The sequence below is a fragment of the Malania oleifera genome, chromosome 12, assembly GCF_029873635.1.
Source record: "Malania oleifera isolate guangnan ecotype guangnan chromosome 12, ASM2987363v1, whole genome shotgun sequence".
Lineage (NCBI taxonomy): Eukaryota > Viridiplantae > Streptophyta > Magnoliopsida > Santalales > Ximeniaceae > Malania > Malania oleifera.
In genome coordinates this window covers 73,910,719-73,932,865 of record NC_080428.1, presented here as the reverse complement: position 1 = coordinate 73,932,865, position 22,147 = coordinate 73,910,719, and the positions used below count along the sequence as shown (strand labels likewise).

At 33.5% G+C, this 22,147-nt stretch overlaps 1 protein-coding gene across 2 annotated transcripts; it reads right to left on the bottom strand.

The window, feature by feature from the left end:
- Positions 1-9,598: 9,598 nt before the first annotated feature.
- LOC131144556 (cyclin-D1-1) lies at positions 9,599-14,046 on the bottom strand. Of its 2 annotated transcripts, none has more exons than XM_058093259.1 (6): positions 13,364-14,046; positions 12,757-12,843; positions 11,869-11,967; positions 11,526-11,727; positions 11,208-11,338; positions 9,599-11,076 (listed from the first exon to the last, which is right to left on the bottom strand). In XM_058093259.1, exons 1-6 carry the CDS (start codon positions 13,625-13,627, stop codon positions 10,813-10,815), a joined length of 1,047 nt encoding a protein of 348 aa, XP_057949242.1. In that variant the 5' UTR covers positions 13,628-14,046; the 3' UTR covers positions 9,599-10,812. The 2 variants fall into 2 exon arrangements, with proteins under 2 accessions (XP_057949242.1, XP_057949243.1); XM_058093260.1 differs by having other exon boundaries at positions 11,208-11,323.
- Between the last annotated feature and the right edge of the window lie 8,101 nt (positions 14,047-22,147).

Below are 22,147 nucleotides of genomic sequence, written 5' to 3'. Positions count from 1 at the left end.
TTATTATATTTTATTATATGATAAGTTAAGCAAGTTGTTACACATTCTTTATGCTCTTATCATTCTATCAAAGTTTTCTTTTCCTTTAATAAAGTTGTAAATGATCTTTTCTTTTTTTTCAATTTGACTTTTGAGATCATTTATCTCTATATCTTTCTTGCCGTCAACATTCACTTGTGATTTCACTATTTCTTGAGACAAGTTATTGATTTTACTTTCTAATTCAGAAATATATATTTGTCTTTCTCAATTTCCATTAAAGTTTGGAATCTTAGATCTTCTATTTCTTTCATCATCTTTTCATTCTTGCTTTCTAATCTCTTGATAATCAAATCTTTCTCTTTTTCAGCAAGTTTAAGGGATTTCAACTCTTTTATTGTACCTTCATTCTTATTTTTCAATGAAATATATTGTTTAGTTACTTTGATTAGGATCTTATGAACTATAAATAATTCATTTTGTAACTCTTCATAAGATGGCATGCTCTCATCATTGGATTCATTAGATGAATCACTACCATATTCATTCGCCGATTTGGAAGAAGAGCTTTGTTCTTCATCATCATCATCCCATGCCATATAACAAGTATAAGCAACCTCTTGGTTACTTGATTCATTCTCTGAGCTACTAGTACTTAGTTTGTCCCATGTAGTGGCCTTCATTGCCTTTTTCTTTTTTTTCTTTTTGGAATCTTTCTTAAGTTTTTGACAATCCGATTTTAGGTGTCCAACTTTCTTACAATTATAACATGTAAGTGGTTCTTTCTTTGTTTCTTTCTTATTAGTTTCTTCCTCATCTGAATTTGATTTTTCTTTTGAATTTATTCTTCCTCCTTAGTATTCTTGCAAGTTTCTTGGATATGAGGGCTAGTTCATCTTCTTCATCTTCACTATTAGAGTTTTTGTTTGATGTTATAAATGCAACAGATTCTTGGGCTGGTATAACTTGCTTGTTGAGTGATTTTGTTTCAGAAATATATATCTCAACACAAGAGAAATAAGCTATGAATTAAAGTATCGTCAAGAGAACAAGCTGTGCATTTTTATCATATTAAAAGAACAAGTTATGAATATCAAGAGAAAGCTTCAACAAATCTTTTCAAGCTGTAAAGAAGAAGACTTGAAGTTTTAGTACTTAAAAGCTTAAAGATTAAAAGGAACTTGAAGTCAAGAGGCTTATTAAAGACTTGAAGCATCATGTTTAAGAAAAGCTTGATGTAAGTACTTCATATCAAGTGACAATTTAGAAAATATGAAGCTCTTTAAGGGACCAATATAAACTTAAGAAACTCATTTTTAAATCCTTGAAATATTTTATAAAAAATCAAATCATAAGTGTAAAGCTGAAATGGAAAAATCAAAAAAAAAAAAAAAAAACCAATCTTTTGTCTATCCAGTCGACTAACTTAACCAAGGCAAACTTACCCAGCCGACTGACTCAAAATGAACTGTGTTCTACCAACTGACTGACAATTTCTTGAAATAATTTTTGTGAGGCAGAATGGTCCCAGTCGCCTGTCTAGCTGACTAACCCTGTGTTTTTTGAACTACCCAATCGCCTGTCTAGCCGACTCGCTCCACGGGTTTTTATTTTTTAAACTCCAACGGGCAAATTTTAAAAAAATTAGTTTTTCAAAATATAAACGTTGTAAAAACTTGGAGACCACTCAAAGATACTTGGGGAACAAGGAAACTAAGCCAAGAATGTCTTTAAATACTCTTTTAAACTCAAGAATTCAATCATCCAAGAAATCACTCAGCTCTCTTGAAATTAAAGCATTCAATCTCTCAAAACTTTCTATTGCTCACACTCCATCTAGGAGAAAAGTTCTGAAACTCTGTTGAAATACCAAAGCCAAGATTCATACTCTAAGTTTGTTTATTCAAAACAAACTCTTGGTGATCTCTAAACACTTGAGCTTCATAGTTTCTTTATTGATTATTTGATTGAAGTATTGATTGTACTCTAACTTGTACAACCCTGCTCTATTTTGAGAGTTTCTTTTGTACACAGATCATTATAGCAACTTCTTTGTATTGTTGACGATTCTAGGATTGTTTGGATCGTTGTACCAAGTGAGGATTGTTCGCTTGGAGAGGCGTCTCTACCTAAAAGGAGGGAATTTTGTAACGGCTTGCTCTGCCCGGTAAAAGAGCATACTTAGTGGAATCCTTTGGCAGAATTGACCAAAGGCGAGGACGTAGACTAGGGATAAGTCAAACCTCATAAATCTCGGTATTCATCTTCTTCCTTACTCTCTTTACTTTCCACATTATATGCTGTATGAATCAAGTGCAGTTTGCAGGGCTTATACATCATATTCAAGGAAATCTCTTGATTTAAGAAAGTAAGTTTTAGTTAACCGTTTGCGGAAACCTACAAGGGAGTACATTGGTTAATTTTTGGAAATCTTGGTTAAGAGATAAAGCAATACAAATTCATTCAAAACAGGTTTTGCTAAACAACTACAGGACTTCTATTAAAGGGAAATATCATTCTTGAATGATTGGTTAAGTTTTATATCATTGAATTGTATTCTTAAGTTTTGTGGTGTAATTTGATTGGTTGTTTTATCCTTTTAGTGTTTGAATTAAAACAAGTAAAAATTTAAAATAATAATATTGAAATCTAAAAACTTCCAATTCACCCCCCGCTTGGTAGCTATTCTAAATTTCAAATTTTAATAACCCAATTCACCCCCCTCTTGAGACTACACCTTAACTTTCATTCATGATCAAATGAATGTGTTTTATTACATTAAAACTCATATTACCACGCACTGATAATAACTTATCCCGTCTTACTAAGAGGTGTCTCACCCCCAATATTTATTCCAATATTTTAGGACCTTGGGATGATCGAGCTTAGCGCTCCAGTGTTGGGCATAGTTAGTATATTGAAAGTAAATGCTAGTGAGAGTTGTCTTTTTTATGTAGAGATGTTCTGTATACCTGGGTTTGTAGTAATATTTTGGAGAATAAATTATGTATATATGATAGCACTAGAACTCTAGTATTGTATTCTGGCTTTGTTGTTTATGATTCCGCTACAAATATGTATTTATGGATTGTGAAGTTATGGTATCAGAGGTTGGAAAAAAAATGGTAGTAATTTCGGGTCGTGACACTTTATCCGTCACTAATTTTAGGTTTTTAGTGACGACTTTCAACCTAAAAATAGTGTCAACTTTAGTGACGGTATTACATCTTTAGTGATGGTCCACGCCTGTCACTAATACTCAATTATTAGTGACGGTTACAAAACTGTCACTAATAATGAGTTGAGACAGAAGTTATAGTGTCGAATTATTAAGCATCAGTAAGTTGTCACTAATAATTAATAGTGACGTTTTGCTATTATTAGTGACAGTTTCTAGCGATCACTAAAAGTCATCTTTTTTGTAGTGAACATTTGTGATCTTAGATTTTAGATTTGAATATGAATATAATGAAATACACAAAATTGTATTGAGGGTTTTTTTTTTCCATTTTCAAATCAATGCAAATCTATATTTAAATCATAAAATTCAATCTCAATCACAACAAAATTAATTTTTTACCAAAAAAAGACGAAAAACTGAATTACTCTTGTGCATTAAAATACGCATAAAGCACATATAGCATGGAGCAAATTTGAGGGAAGGGGTTTGATTGAGGGTGTTAAACTTATGAGTAGTTTAACCTTAAAATTAATAAAATGACAACAAAAAAGGACACAAATTGTGACATCAAAAGAAAAAGACAAGTAAAAATTGCGCAAAATGCATGCAAAGGGCACATGCTTTTGACATTTACAGTTAACATATCATTAATGTAGTTTAATATAATAATTTAACAATGATGCTAAATCAACTAATTAAGTATTGTTGCAAATAAAAGTAGAGTTGCATTTAGATTTAGGGCAATTTATGTGGCCTTTTTTGTGGGGCATTCAAGATTATCTTGGACTTGATTGATAATGTAGTCCAAATCTTAGTGGGTACCCACTCTAATCAGAGAGCACCATATGTCTCACTAATTGAAGGGATATTTGTTTACAACCCCTCCCCCCCTAACCCAAAAATCATCAAGTGGATTCCAAGAAGGCCTATTAGTGTGGGATCAACCTAAAAAGGCTTCTTATTGTAAAGCTATTTCTACTCCATTTTCTTTTTCTTTTATGTTTATGTTTTGTTATTTCTTGTCATAATTGCTCACCAAATTATTATTTTTTTTATTTTTTATAATTTATTAATGGTTTCATGACAATAATGTTGTGTCAAAAAAAATTCTACAGTATTTTATGAAATTTTCGATTTGGATAGGGCGAATAACCAACTAGGCAATGATTAACCAAGATATCAGTGAGCTCTTGTTTTGGTTTTGGTCTAATACCATATTCGTCAAATTTTATTTAAAAATAATAATTTGGTTCAAAAATTATTATTATTTTTTTGTTATACAAATCTTGAATGTTCATGTTTGTAACATCAATTACCACTTTTCCAACTTACATCTAACACTTCATTTTACATAATATAAATGATTCTCACCAAGTACATGACATGCATGCAATACTTCATTATGCTTTTGAAATGTTTCTAGCTACTAGGGCTAATTAATCTTTTTAAATCTTCAATCTTAGTAGTTAAAAAAAAAAAAATCTCAGTGCAGTCACCATTGACTGTATGTACATTTTCTAGTGCAATCATTGTACATTTTAAAGTGTTACAATTTAAGTCATGTACTTTTTAAATCAGCATAGTTTCATTCTAATAATTATATTGAAATTTCAAGAATTTAGAAAATACATACAGTCAACCGTGAGCATACTAAAAATAATTACATTAATTTTGATCATCAATATAGAAAATTTTTAAATAATTAATGACAAAATCTACATATAAAAATTCCTATTTTAAAGTTAAAAATTGTTGCTTAACTCCAAAAAGAGACCCTTTTAATAATAAAACTTCGAGACCCAAGAGTTAGAACAAATAGCTAAGAACAAAATTTCGAACCCCACAAGTAAAAACAAATTATAACTCGCATGAACCATCATATAAATTTTGACATCAAGACATCTAAGATATTGATCTCTCATCAAAATGCCATATGAATTTATGTGTCACGCAATACATGTATAGAGTGGTCCTAGCTAGCAAGCTATGTGTTGGATCCAAGATATACATGAATAAGGTTAGCATAGAAAACGATCTTAGGTAAGGATCCAATTAGACAGCTTAGAAAAAAGTGCTGACAGCCAGAAAATGTCATCTCCATGGTTTATGGCAGATCATGCATGGGTGTGGTAGTGCATGTGCAGGTAGGCTAGGGTTTAAGGACTTTGGTGGAGGGCATGGTGTCCGTCCCCACCCCATCAGTCCCGGATGGGTGGCCTGTAGTGGTAGGATTTTAGGTTAAATGCACAGCAAATGGGACTCTCCATCTGTACAGCCTATGAAAAATGTATGGTTACCTTTGACACACCCATAAAAAGGGCCATTGTGCTGTGTTAGCATTTGCAGAAACAAATACTAGATGTCGGGGGATCTGGGGACTCCCTCCATCACAACTTCCCACTGTTAGGTCTTTTCCAATATTTGTTGTGTGGGAACTGTACATGGTGTGAGCTTTTAAAAGCATTGAGTCCATATATATATATATAGGGGGTGGGTCATTTACTTGACAACCGTAAATAAGTGGGTGGTTTTGATAGCGGTGCACTGGGGCTTAGTCTCTTGCAATATGACGCAGTATTTTGAGTTTAACTCATTCTATTGTTGTATGAGGCACTATTGGCTTTTGACATGGAAGTTTAATTTGATATATGTTTGTTATCAATAATTGAAACCCGGCTTAAAGACAACTTTTATTGATAATATAAAGAGATCTCGCCGAAGTTCAATAAATGTTAGTTCGCCCCATCGGATAACATAAATTACATGTCTTTTTTTTTTTTTGTTTCTCTAAATTTGTTACATGTGTGCACACGCACGGGTCTAAAGTAGTGTTTTACATAACAGTAATGTTAGTAATAGAGAGATTTGACATAAACACGACATCCAAGCTAGTTTTGCACATGTATCGAACGTCCTCCATGCACGTAAGAGCAGGATCGACCCAGTACCTTTCCTTCTATCTTCTTTATAGAATTTCATACAAAAAAAGGGAAGGACCCCAGAGCGCTTCAATATTGGCATTACATTCGTTAGTCTCACAATTTATTTAATAATAGGGAAAAAACACTCACCTGCATCAAACCCTAAGGTTCGTCAGACTACAAAAAAGATAGAAACCGAAGGCCCTCCCTGAAGTTCAAACAATTCCATTGATACTTCGCAAAAAACTAAAATGTAAAATGCCTAAATCTCTCTTCCTGAAATTACTACAAATATATATATTCTCCTCAAAAGACTTATCTTTCTCCAAGATATGAGGAAAGATTTGTGTTTTTTTTGGCGAGTCTTAGGAGAAGTCCTTAAAATTCTTCAAATTTTAGGAAAAGTTCCTAAAATTTTTTAAGTTTCAAAAAATGTCAATATCTTTTACTAAGGTTTCACCTCAACTAAAGTCATTTTTCATCATAAATTCATTATTAGAAGCATTTCTCATAATAAGGTTTCACCTATTAGAGATGAGGCACATTCTATAATTAGCTAGTGAAATTTCTCAAATTTTTGTTGATGAATATCTCCTCTACTTAGGGACGGACACATTCCAAGCTGACAGTTAGCGATGAATACTCTGCTGCTATCTTTCCTTTTCTTTTCTTTTTTGTTGGTTTCCTTTTGTGGCTTTCTTTCATATGCTTTTCCCGTTTGGCTCTCCTTATGTTGGTTTGCTGTTCTTAAAATAAAATAAAATAAAAGCCTTAGGCGACTTATCATTTCCCATTAAATGTGTATATAATTTTTTTTCCTATTATCGTCATCAATTTTTTTGATCAATTAAATAATAAAACAAGCATGCTTCAAACTCATCAGGGCGCAGATTTTATCGGGCTAATGAATAGCCCCACAGACCAACACATGTCATTTTCAGTGTATTTTGTCCTCACTCACACACTTTCTGAGAAAATTTCTCAGAAGTTCATCCATTTCAAGATTACTCCAACTCAAGTACGCTTACTCGTGGAGTTCTTATAAGAAGGTTCCCGAAAATAAATGTGCACCTTGTAAATATGGATGGTAACATCTAATCCTTTTTTAAGTCTTTCTGTATCACAATAAATTTACATAATATTTTAATTAAGTCCGCACAAATTCAAAATTGAGAATAAAAATTCATGTCTCTGAAGATAACATAAAGACATTTTAGTATTACTATGACTGAAATTTCGAAACCCGTTATAGTTAATTGGATCTTACCATAGTAGATTATAAAATCATAACTTCATTTAACATAAATAGTACATGTACTCACATTTAGAAACATTGATAAATTAATAAGTTGAACATTCCCAACCGACCAAATGAGCATTTCCATGAGGTAGAACCTCCTCATGAAAGAAATGATTCACCAAGTCAAGATCACCAACTAATACTAGTGATCCGACGATGCTAAATAGAAGAATTGTCGATCAATGGATAAAAGTTATTCTAAGAATTAAGTTACTTTTTTTTAGCAATGTTGCTATGTATTTATAAACTCAAGAATGTTTTTATTATTGAATATAAAAAATAAGAAGGTGAATAAAAATAATAATAGTTATTATTAAATGTTGAAATGTGTGTTCAAATGCAAATTATACTAATGATAACGTTTAATATTTCATATTTTGTTGGACCATTTTTTAAATATTCATGGATGTCATCATGCTAACTAAAGAAGGTAGTGAAATGAGATGTGAGAAGAATGTTATGATAATCATTATTTATTAATTAATCTAATCACTAATTTGTGAATTTACGTCAACATGTTAAATAAATTTTGTGCACAATCAATTATACCCACCACAATTAACTAATTAAAACTAATTATATATGATGAATAATTACTGATGACTAATTTTCAAACTCGCTCATAATCAATTATGTGAATAATATATATACTTTTTTCACTCCCTGCGCATGGCTATGATTGTCCAGAGCAACAGCTATATGCACACCTACATCTGATCAAGTACATTTATTGCTCTCTCTCTCTCTCTCTCTCTCTCTCTCTCTCTCTCTCATAGTGTTTAATGCAATAGATTTTTCTTGTTCTTTCTCTTCTTTTTGCTTTTTTCCAATTGAGAGTTCAACTGAGTTGAAACCACAAAAAATGTAGCTTATTAAAAGTCTTTCGGCTACTTTTCAAAATTAGATGAAAATTTTAAACACTATTAATTAGGATGTCACCAACTAACACACAAAATTTAGCTTATTAAATGTCTTTTTCACTGCTTTTGAAAATTAACTTGGGCGCTATGAAGAATGCAGAAAATGTAGCTTACTAAATTTTTTTTTAGCTACTTTCCAAATGAAAATTCTAAACTCCGAAAATTTCACTTGTAAGTTTATATTATATTTTATATATATATATATAGAATGAAGAATGAATGCTTATATATATATATATATATATATATATGATTGGTTCTAAAATTCAATGAGTTTAAGCTTTTAAACTAAGTTGGTGCCAAGTTGATGCCCATTCATATATATAAAGTCTCACCTATGGACTCCCAATTCCTAACAAGTGGTATCTGTCAACGGTTCAAATTAAGGAGCGACTCTTAATAGAAGTGGTGGATCCTACAAGTTGAGGAGTGACTCTTAATTGATTGCATGACACTTTTGACTTCTAAGTGTTTTGAACTCACAAGGGTATGATTATAGAAAATTTCACTGAGTACTTATGTACATGTTGGGCCAAGATATAATAAATTTAAACTTTTGAATCAAATTAATGCTCATTTATAAATTTTGCGAAGTCTCCGAATACATACATAAAATGTGGATATAATTTTGAAGACAAACTAAAAATTTAGCTTCTTTAATAGAAAATTAATTCTATTATAGGTATGTCGTGTGCTACCAACTGTTTTGAAAAATGAACCTTCTATAATTGAATTTGATTGAATAAAACTACAAATAATAGAGCATGATACTTATTATAAAGGACATGTTTGTTATTTAAGGGAGCAAAGAAATTAAAAATACTTCAAAAGGATAAAATATACAAGTCACCAAAACAAACCATTTTAATAAAAATATATGGCGACTTTCTTTTTCGACACACTTAAAAAGTAGAGCAAGGATTAATTATGCGAGTATTACAGGGAAGGGGCACAAGTGGTCTGATATGAAGGTGGAGGTGGTAGGGAGGACTGAGCGTGGGCCAGGCGCTCTGACGAGAGGCGCCCCTGCCAGCAGCGCCTCACTGGTCATCGAAGGAACCAATATCTTTATTGGCTTATTGCTCGAGCGGGACCAGACCAGCCTCGACCCACGGGTCCCTTCACATTCTCACCCCACAGGTTGTGAGGCAACACCCCTCACAAAATTCCACCCCCACCCCCTGCTTTTTTAAGGTCCTTTCTCTCTCACGGTAAATAAAACAAATAGCTAAGCTACAAACTCTTTCTTGTCAATCACGTGCCCCAGCCCACAGACCCTCCTAGAAAATTATACATATTTGAATTAATAACAATAATATATGATATTGATGAATACAAATTTACACAAAACACGCAAGAAAAAAAGGCCCCAAAGACCTTTTGTATTTGTTAAGCCAAATTTAGGCCCCGTGAGGGAAGAGGGTCTGCCAGTCTGGTGGCGTCTGCCCCCCTGCTCCCCAAAAAAAAATAAAAAGAAAGAAAGAATACACACGTGTAAACCCCATTACACGAGTCAAAAGACACTCAGAAAGAAGATTACTCAGGTATATATGGGTTAGGCCAAACAAAGCTTTAGAAGGCCAGCCTCTAGAAAGAGGCATTTCCCGCCAAAAAAACACACATACACACGTGTGCGGCACGCCCTCCGTTGGCGTGTGCGCACATTTACCACTCTCTCAGATAATTATCAAACCTCAAAAAGTCTACGGTATTAGATAGATGGATGGAGCCACCTCCGGCCTCCTCCCGCTGCTGCTGCTTATTCATTCTCTTGATGGAAATTATATAGAGGGCTGGTGCGCAGTTGAATCAATGATGGTGGCATTAGATGTGAAGCTTGACTTGTATCTCTCGTGAATGGCTCAAACTTCAAAGTTCAATCTAGCTCCCTCCCCTTATTTTTTCCCACTCCATTGAATGTCTCTCACTTCTCCCTGCAACTTTCCACCCAATCCCTTCAAATCTTCAATGTCATTGGTCCCACCATGCATCCCCTTCCATTCAACATTTTTAATCATCAATATGATGCTGCCTTTGAAACTCAACCCCCACACATTTCTTTCTAAGACGCTCCATGGCTCCCACCATTTACTTATTAAAAAAATACCTATACAAGTTTCTCTCTCTCTCTCTCTCTCTCTCTCTCTCTCTCTCTCTCTACCTACATTCACTCTCTTTTCTCACACCAAATTATTATTCTGGAGCAAATCCCCCTCCCTTGGGAATCTGCAAAGCCATTTACAATGAATGGCAATTGGCAAAGCATGCCCACCCAAAAAAAAGTTTTTATACACCAGATGACTCTCATGCATTCATACCTCCATGCTTCAGATATATTTTTATACATCACCCCTCTGGTCAATCCCATCCATCTCCAAACCCCCTCCAACAAAAAACATTGAGGATTCTAGACAACTTCTTGGACCATCCTTTTATGTGTCTTCTCTGATGATGTCCTCTTCTTTTTTTCTTTTTTTTTTTCTTAATTTTACTATTCTCTTGCTTAAATAATTAACCAGAGTTTCCCTTGTCATCTTCTATTGCCCACAAGCAGTCACCTAACTTCCTCCTTTTATAAGAAGATGGCGACGATGATGATGATAATGATATTGAAGATGAGGATGCTGATGAATAATCAGTAGTAGTAGTAGTACGGGACCTGATCCTCCTGGCCCAAGTTGTCACTCTGAACTGCGGTAGCACTTTCGGGGGCTTCCTCCGGCTGTTGCCAACCACAATTTCTTGCATTAAATGGTAGCAGTTCATGATCTTCTCCTGCAAATTGCAATCCATACATTATGTTTATATAAATGCAACATTTTATATAATTAATTGAATCATGATTAATTATTGTATCTTATTAATCAATTTTTTCTTTTACTAAATCGCTAGGGATCGATCCTTACTTTGCTTAGGCCATCACACCATGATTCCGCATGCTCGGGATTAACAAGAGCCAGATTTGGAATATCGCTTGACGCGCAGAGTATGGCTGAAGCTGCAATGCACGACGGCCAGTATCCTACAAAGCTAGCCTCTGTTCGCATTAAATTATTGGCAATAATTTCGATCAGTTCCCGCCAAATATTGAAAACCCAGTTTCTGATTCCCGGATATAATTCAATTATTTTTTATGTACACTTTCCACATTTTAGTAATTAATTTATCAGAGATAATCATATCTTGTTCAATTTAATATGTGCATTTATATGCGTACGTACTACCTTTGACATTAGATAATATGATCTCGGTGGCCCGCGCAGTAAGAAATCCGACGTAATTTCCGGTGGGATCGAGCTTGTACACAAAGAAAGCGATGAAGCTGAATGGGGTTATTGACCGTAGCCTCCAATCCAGTACGCTTAGAACAAGAAGCTCCATCCTTCGAACCGTTTTGCTCTCAAATATAAACTTGGCACCTTCAACCTATAGAATTAACGCGAGCGGACTCAATGGATCAAGCTCGAATGAATAATCAAATTAAAAAGATAAAACTGTTGCTGTGATTAATCAATGATTAGATGGGTCGACATTCATTAATCAATTGATTAAAATTTAATTAATTACCTGGAGATCCAATAGAGAAGGAACCAGAGGTTCCTCCATCTTGGCAGCTAGTGACAAGCAAGCAACTGATAATAGTTGCATTGGCCAACCGCTGGCTTGCTGAAATATTGCATAAAAAATCAAATTAATGAACTCAATGCTATACGTGTATTAGAACAAACACAATTTGATGGCAAAAAGAAGATTTGATCTAAAAGAAGAAACCCCTTTTGAGAAAAAGATGCTAATGAGAATGTCCAATGGTTTTCCTTTCTTTTTTTTTTTAAAGTAATGATAACAATGAAAACAAATTGGTGTATTAAATGATATGTGGGACACAGAAACCCCCACAAACATAATGTTAATTGTCAATTGATGAGGTAGGTAGGCTAACTTCCTTTAAAATAGGTAGACAGGGCGGTCGATATTGGTCTTCATCATGGATTTGGCTACTACTACGAGAGATCCAAAGGACCCTTACTCCTCATCCCTCCATTATCTATCTGTGGCTTTCCCTATACTTAAGGGTACAGGTCCTTTGTTTCATGTCCTGGCTATATTCACCGGAGCTTTGAGCCCCTGGTGCTTTCTCTCTCTCTCTCTCTACATACGTACAGAGCACATGGTTGACGTATAACAATTGGGGAAAAAGTAAATATGTATAAGAAACAGAGAACAGCAAACTATACACTACTTTTTTCCTGCCACACGTATCATATCATATTCGATGAAGGTACTTTTCATATAATACATATTATACATTAAATCATGTTGGAAAAGTCAAATATTATGACTGGTGACAATTTTTTATAATTTTTTTGGGGATTAATTAGTAATCAGACGATGTTATTATCAGTACTATTATCCCAAAAAAAAACTCAAGAGACAGGGATGATGACCGGAACTCACCGGCAACCGGCGAGCATAGAGAAAGCGATCCATGTAGTTGACGGAGAGATACGCCGTTAACGGCTGGAAACCGTAATAAGCTTGCACCTGCAAAATCACGGTGACGCATCAGTCCGTCACTTGTGTATTGATACTAAATGAGCCTGCTTAATCGCACGATTGAAATAACTAAGGTAAAGATGCGATCATGTGATATGATTGTGCAGAATGGATCAGTAGACTATAATGCGCATAGCGTGCGCAATCGATATCTATAATGCGCCGCTAATCGCACATGCGGAGAGCACTAAAATGCGCCTCACGGCGGTTCTCAACTCTCTCATGGCAGTCGGACGGTGGCTCTGAGCTCAAATGACTCAGATCCGTGGCCCATGGGTGTATTTAGGCCGCAGTTGCGCGCGCGCGCACTCTAGACGTCATTGACCACTTTTCTAACATTTGCTACAGATTGGAGTGATGCTAGAGTCGGATGGCATTATTGCAAATATCGTGCACTTTCTGTGTACTGTTCAATCAACGACGAAGCGCAGGAAAGTTCCTGCGCGCGTAGAAAACGGACCGATCGTTACGATCGGATCACAAGCATCGATGCCATGTATCAACGTACCTTAAGAATCCACGCAACGGACTCTTCTCTGACCGAAGCATCGAGCGACTGAGACCGAATCCTTGCCAAGTAATCGAACCCAGGCACGAAGTTTCTCTCGTCTTCTATGAATCCGGCGATAGATTCCTCACTACACGCTATGGATTCTTCGCTACACGCAGGAGATTCGAGGTCCGACGAGCATTCCGGCGATTCCCCGAACAAGATTCCGGAGTCCTCGCCGCAGAGCAGGTCAGAGGAGCGGTCAGAGTAAGAGAATGACATGATCGGAGATTGCCTCTGTTCATTCTCTTCTCATCTTCAACGGTTGTGGACTGACCCGGGAACCTCGGTGGGAAGCCGCCAGAAGGCCTGCGCGATGAGATAGGAGGCTTGGTTTGTTTGAAGCTTCTGTGTGCATCTGCGGGTATAAATATGAGGAGTTCGCGTTTTCTTTTTTAATTTTCTTGGGATTTTGTAATCCCGGGAAAGAAAAAGAAAATGCGGGATTTCATTCTCCCACTAGAAAATTTTCACCATAATGTGGAAATTAAAATTAGAATCACTTTCTCACTATTTGATCGAGCCTCCAGGAGCAATTGGCCGCCGGAGCTATAATTTGTTTTCACCCGCGGAATTTTGCATAATTACTTGCACATGAGTCTTTGCGCGCCACGTGGCAGGGAAATTGAGTGAATGATTTTATCAAACGTGTCTTTTATACTTTTTGAGAAATCAAAAAAGTAGCATTAGGATAAAGATTGTTTCATCACATTAATTAGATTATATATATATATATATATATATAGGAATCCAACCCTAAGATGTGAGAAAATTAATTATCGGTACGCGACAAAATTATGATTTTTAATTGAAATAAATAAATATTGTTTGTCTCGGAGTCTCCAAACCTCCGGCATAAAGTGAATTCTTAAGTAAAATTGACTATTAAAATAAATTACGACTGTCATATGAATACTAATTTGAGTTATATTGTCGATTGAATCACAATGAATGTAAAAGTACATCTTTTGCACCATTAAATTGAGATTGTTCTTCCTTTTTGACTTTTTTTTTTTTGTTTTAAAGGCAAAATAAATTGATTTAATGCATTTACCAAACAAACATTTAGAGTTTAGCACTATTAGAACAACTTCTAAAGCTAATATTTAGTTTTTCTATATAACAAATTATTTATTTCATGGCGAGTGCTTTTAACTTTATAAAATTATCAACAAGAAAGATATTTTGCATCTTCGAGATTTCAAAAATTTCAAAGACTTCTTTTCAGGTTTTAAGACTTTCACAAACCTCTCTTGAGTTTTCCTAAAAACACACCACCCCTACTTGTATTTTGTAAAAAAATAAGTTTTTTGAGGAGTGTGTAAGTGTCAAATTAAGCCCAAAATTTATTAACGCAATTGTATTTCACATTATACTATTTCCCTTTGTTTTAATTGGGATTAATAGAGGATCATAACAAATGTGATTTACTAGTAAAAACTTTCTTGTATCCATAAATACTAACTAGTTGAGATCCAAGTGATGCACTAACTATTTAACTATTTATATATTAATGTAATTTTTGTTACTATAACTTACTGTACTAGATACTTGATTTAAGTTAACTATTTAGTATAAATAAATCACTAAAGATATATTTTTATCACATTGCCCTAATGGTGTGGTTTCAAGCATTAGTCAGATTCCACATCATTATCCTAATTTGCATCATTTAATAAATAATTCAAGAGCCCGTTAAAATATGAGTGAAAAAAAAAAAGGAAAAAAAAATAATAAAGGAACGTAATCTCTGATGTCTGGTTATTAAGAAAAGTAAAAAAAAAAATATATTTAAAATCAATAAATACATATTTAATTTTATACACCATCAATACTTAATTTTTTTAATTTTTAATCATAGTATAACAAATTTTTATTTTAAGTAATATTTGATATGGAAAAAAAATAGAATGAAAAATAAATTTCTTTTTTTATTTTTCTTTCCTTTTCTTTTTCCATCAAAATCCTCAATCTGAACGGATCCTCACAAATTCATGTAATTGCTATATTCAATTTTAAAAATATTGAATTTTATTTTTTTTAGTACTATATATTAGATGGCATTTTTTGAGAAAGCATGGTGTCATGAATGAATAATAAAAATTCAAATTGACCAATTTATGATAGTTATTGGGCAAAATATGCAACTAATCAAATGTGTGAATAGGCTTTTTTAATAAACGTATTTCCTATTTAAAATAGAGTAAGTTATTTAATGAATATATTCTATTTGTTTAATTGGACAAAATAAAATTAGGATATAAAGACACTTACCTCTTTTGAGGTTTAGCAAAAAGATACTAACATCTCTTAAAGTTTCAAAAATCCTAAGGACTTATCTTGAGATTTAAAAAATTTTAAGAATCTCATGAAATTTTTCAAAAAAGCATAAAATTGATTTCTATATTTTACAAAAAGACAAGTCTTTTGAGGGAAGGTTTGTGTATTTTTGATAAATCTCAGTAAAAGTATGTGATCTTTTTGAAATCTCAAAAAAGGTCGATGGAATTCTTGAAATTTTACAACAGATATTTGTTTTTTTTTTTTTTTATTACATAAGAACTTTAGCAACTAACGAGTCATTTGAACCCCCTGCTGCGATACCAAACTTATGGATCAGTGTCCTCCGCCCTCAGGTCTCGCTGATCAGTGCAAAGTTTAAAATGTGGATACGGCTTCTGTGCATTAGTTGGACGTTCGGCCAACCCAACCCTCGGGACACATCTCCATTACCATTCATGGTCCCCGTTAGCTCACAGAGAACTCTCACCATCCACAGTCTCCACTGACTCACAAAGCGAACTCTCACCATCCATGGTTTCTACTGACTCACAGAGTAAACTCTCACCATCCATAAATATCGCTGGCGCCGTCAGTGTATTTACCTGTAATTGAACCCCCGATACTCTTTCTTACTTGTTGATGCCTTTACATCGCGTCATGCCCGTGGAAGCAAGATCTTTGTTTTTTTGTCAAAACTCAAGAGAAGTCAATTTTCTTTCACCCGTGAAGTTTTATTTCATTGTTGTAATTTTTTAAAATTTTGAAATAATTAGAAGGTAGCATTATATTTTTGGGGGCAGAGAGGAAAAATTAGTTATTTATATTTATGTGTGTAATATATAGATATAGCGCGCGCATAACAATAATCAAATTAAACGTCAAAGTATATATATATATATATATACATATATATATATATGTAAAATTGTGATCTACAAATTTATCTCCCCTTTCAAATCGTATTTTAAGGTGCAATAATTTTTATAACATGTTCACCTTTTCTCATCTATTCAAAAAAAATTAATAATTAATAAAATAATTTTAAATTTGAAATCTTCAAATATCTTATCAAACTTAGCATTCATTAATGTTGTATTTGAGAGCATAATTTTAAACTATAAATTTGAATTTAGATAAATTTGAGCAAATTTCAATAATATTTATATTACATTTTATTCAAATCCAATATAATTCTAATTCCAAAATCTCTCCAAACATAAGGTAAGTGAAGTTTAGATTATTGGTTTTTAATTGTTTTTTTCTTTTTAAACATCTTTTAAAAAAATGTCCTCAATTTGGTAGTTAATTTATAATCATAGTATTTACGGCAAAAGACACTAATATTTCGGTCTTTTTCTGTGATCTGATAAAAAGATAAGGAGCTTCCAAGATTTCAAAAATGTCACATACCTCCATTGAGGTTTACCAAAATGACATTTTTTTTTTCAAAAGATTTGCCTTATTTTTTTTATTTTTTTATTTTTTTGATTACATAGGAACTCTAGCCACTAACGAGCTATTCGAACCCCCTGGTGCGACACCAAACCTGCGGATCAGTGTCCTCCTCCCCCAGGTCTCGCTAATCAGGGTAAAGTTCGGATGCGGGTATGACTTTTGTGTATTAGTTGGACGTTCGGTCAACCCGACCCCCGGGACTCATCTCCATTACCATTCACGGTCCCCGCTGGCTCATAGAAAACTCTCACCATCCATGGTCCCCGCTGGCTCACAAAGTAAACTCTCATCATCAACAGGTACCACTGGCTCCGTGAGTGTATCTACCTGAAATTGAACCCCTTATGCTCTTTCTTACTTGCTGATACGTTTCCACCATGTCATGTCATGTCATGGGGGAAAGATTTGCCTTATTGCAAATATACAGTGACGTTTGTGACTTTTTGACAAATCACAAAAAAGATCGCTATATTTTTAAAAATTTTAAGGGAGATCCTTAAAAATTTTTATACTTTAGGAAATGTTCCTATCTTATTATCAAATCTAGAAAGCCCTCATATTTACAAATTATTGGTATATAAGTTATTTAACAAATTATTTTTGTTTTAAAACTTAAACAAATATTTATGTAGATAATTATATATCTTGAATTCCCATTATTTATGAAAAAAAATTAGAAAATTTTTAAAAATATGAGACGTGGTGTGATACCCCCAAATATAATCATGTTTTCTTATAAGCTATAACTTAATTTTATGTACCGTCCATTTATTATGGTTTTATTGAAATATATTATATTTATTTTTATAATTATTTTAAATTTAAAAATTTAAAAATCTTAGAGAATGCGCGTAAAATATTTTTATATAAAATTTCATAATTTATTTAATATAAAAAATAGAATAAAGTGAAATAAAATTACTCCTCATAATTTTATGTATTCCCTACATAATTTTTTATCTTATTCCCCTCTAATTTCATTTCATGGACACGTGGCAGTCGAATTGACCTTTCCCGCCGAAGTAAAATGAGAGTTCTCTACCTCCTCCTGCGCGTCCCAGCCAGTCGCCTCATTCTCACCGCAGCTAAAGTTAACGAGGTGGATGAATGGAACAGTAACCGCAGCGTGTGAGACGTGCACGTGTCCCAGATGAATATACGGCATGGGCGCAAAGTGGGACCACGAAATAAAAAAATTAATCACAGCCATTGGATGAAAAGAGATGATGACATGCCTTTTGGCTATGGAACCACAGCCGGCTCTTGGATACGGCAATGATGATGCCAAAATCTTTTTTTCACCAAAAATACATTTATCTTTTTCATGATATCATTATGACACAATTTAAGATAATTTAATAATCACAAACTATGCTGGAAATTTTCTTCAAAACCTTTTTTGAAAATTCAATTAAGAAAAGAAAAGGCCTATTATAAAGGTACTCTTAGTTGAATTATTTAATTCACGCTATGCTTAACATGTCAACAATTAATTAGTCTTCTTTGAAAATTATGAAATATAATATAGCTGTATTTATCTAACCCTATATTCAATTTTATATTAATTAAGGAAAAAAAAGATATATTCTTTGATTATTAGTATTTTTCTTTTCCACATCCCTTAAAAAACACAAATAATCATTTAATAGCAATATTTTCAAAATACCATATATGGGTAATTTAACGAATCGATTTTGATTTTTGAATTAATAAATAGATTTTAAGCTTTAAATTTGAATTTAGGTAAATTCTTTAAAAGATAGTTGCGTTGAAATTAGAGTGCTTTGTAGATAATTGGAGTTTGTTTGAATTGGGTCAGTTCGAGCTCGTTTATAAATAAGTGAATGATACTTGTAGTCAAATGTCCCCAATTAATTCGCATACCTATTAATAAATATAGGTCATTTAATTATATTTCAACATATGTAGTCAAAATTCAAGGGAAAAAATTAATTATGCTATACAAAAAAAAAAATATACCATTGGGATGGTCGATATATGGATGCAAATATTTTTCAACTAAAATGAAAGTATAATAAAAAATTAAAAATTAAATAGTGTACATGGTTGTATAACTCTATCCTTATCTCTTAACACATTTGTGCATTAATGTAATCTTTATAAATTAAAATTTAAATATTGCAATAAATAGCATGAAAATAGTTAATTTTTGATATTAGATTTTAATTTTAAAATTAAAAGAAAATTTGACATAGAATGATTTGAACATATCTAAGTCTTTATGTTACAGATTAGGTTCGAGTTGATTTTAATTTAAACAAATTGTTACTCTTTAAATACAAATTTAATTTAAAATGAATGATTTGTAAAACATTAATTGCACATTGACCCGTTTTCATTCCTAATAATTACTATTTTGTAGTATTATCATTTTTCTTATACTTGAACATAGACACATTTTTATTAGATATATCATATAACATATTCGGTGTGTAGACAAGGTATGAAATTATGTATTGACTATATTTTTGTATTTATTTATTTATTACATCATCTTATTGAAATGAGGATATTTGATATATTTGGAAGGTTGTTGACAATGTTACTTTCCCTAATATAAATATATGTAATTTTAAGTATTATTTTTCATATATTTACACATAATATATATATATATATATATATATATATATATATATTACGTTCATGATTTTTCTAATAGGTTCATTTACCAAGCTAACATCTTATTGGATGTGACTAATTTTATTAATCATTCATTAAGATTAGTCAAAATAACTTTTGCTCTAACCTTATTACACACGTTTTGTAGGGACCCGAACCCATGAAATAAAAGAAAAATAAATTAAAGAAAAGAGAAATAGATAAAAAGAAAAGAAAAGAAAAGAAAAAGGAAAGAAGGAAAAGGGTTTGGAACAAGCTAAATCGTCAACAGTTTCACGAGGCTCAAGAAAAACCGTCGATGGTTTCAACAACTGAGAGCTTTTATAAAGGGATCACAAGGCCAAACCGTCAACGGTTTTGGTTTCATACGGGCCAGCTTGCCCATAAATAGAAGTTAGTTCATTTTTTTTATAAAATTTCATTCTCTCTTCTAGGGCTCCGAATTGCTCTCTCTCATCCCTCACGTGTGTCTCTCTCTCTCTCCTAAGGCCGCTCGAAGTTTGCTCTTGCTCCTCGATCATCTCCCTCTCCTCTCTCGGCTTGCCGACTCACTTTCCGCGCGCGAGTTCAAGAAGTTAGGGTTTCCATCTTCCAGGTGGAATAGGCATATTTTCAGGAACAGGTAAGGGGAATAGATTATATTAGCTTGATTTCAAAATTTAACCGATTAAACTACAGTATATGGATATATGATTATTATGATAGTTGTATTTCAAAATCCAACTAGTTAAAGTTGAGTAAAAGTAAAGGGAATATGACTGGTTATCAGCAAGGGTCTTTTCCATTCAGGTATTTGGGCATACCTTTAGCTTCCACAAGACTGAAAGCATCTCACTATGCTTCACTGATTAATAGGATAGAAAAATCCATTGGATCATGGCCAAGGAAAACTTTGACTTATGCAGGTAGAATGGAAATAATTAACACTATAATCCAGGGAATAGATTGTTTTTGGCTATCCATTGTTCCCATTCCAGGGGTTGTGCTGAAGTATATAATCAAACTTTGTAAATTATTCTTAAGGGGAGGTAGGGTTAAACCCCCCGTAGCATGGAAGGAGGTATGCTTACCAAACAATGAAGGCGGTCTGGGAGGTTTGGACTTGAAAATCTGGAACAGGGCCTTGCTTACAAAGACTCTGTGGAATGTACATAAAAAGAAAGATTCCTTGTGGACGAAATGGATACATCATATTTATCTCAATAATGGTAGCGTTTGGGAGGTCACAGCAAAACATGAGGACTCTCCCTTGTTCAAGAAGATTGTGGAGATTAAAAATATGTTGCTACAACAGTGTGGAAGTAGGGATCAAGCAGTACAACAGCTGAACCTATGGAATTCTAGAGATGAGCTAATATGTTCAAAAGCATACAATTTCTAGAGAAACAAAGGTACTAAAAAGCCATGGTACTCACTGATATGGAAGAGTGGGTAGACAGAGAGGACAATTCAGATACTTGAGGATATGCTACGAGCATGTGTACTGGATCTCAAGGGTAGTTGGACTCAGTATTTGCCGCTGGTAGAATTCGCGTATAATAATAGCTACCAAGCTAGCTTCGGGATGGCACCTTACGAGGCATTATATGATAGGAGGTGTCGTCATTCTCCACTATACTAGGATGAAATTGGTGAAAGGCGAGTTTTAGGACCAAAATTGGTGCAACAGGCGTACGATAAAGTCTGAATTATTAAAGACAGAATCAGTGCAGCTTAGAGTCGGTAAAAAAGTTTCACACATACTCGCCACTGGAAGTTAGAATTTGATGTGAGAGATCGTGTATTTTTTAAAGTAGTATCGCTGAAAGGAGATATAAGGTTTGGGAAAAAGGGTAATCTGAGCCCTAGGTTTGTAGGCCCATTCGAGATACTTAAGAGAGTGGGTTCAGTCGCCTATAGGCTAGCTGTACCACCAAATTTATCTAGAATTCATGACGTATTTCATGTTTCCATACTGAGGAAATACGTCTAGACCCCTCCCACGTGATTAGCTACGAGGAGATAGAGCTTAAAGTTACATTAGCGTATGAGGAAACACAAGTGCAGATTCTAGATAAAAAAGAACAAGAGTTGCGCACCAAGAAAATACCATTAGTGAAAGTCCTGTAGAGGAATCACGCAGTGGAAGTGGCCTAGTGGGAGCTAAAGGAAGAGATACGACAAAAATACGCACATCTGTTCAATGGGGATCAATATTAGATAAAGAAGAAACAGCAATAGTTCAGATAAAGTAAGTTTTGTTTTGATATCGTTTATATAGTACGAAGTAATTGATGTATAAGTTGTGTTTTAGGATAAGTAGTGTTTTGGTTACGAGGGAATTTTATTTTATGTATATATTTGTAGTCTCCAGAACCCTAA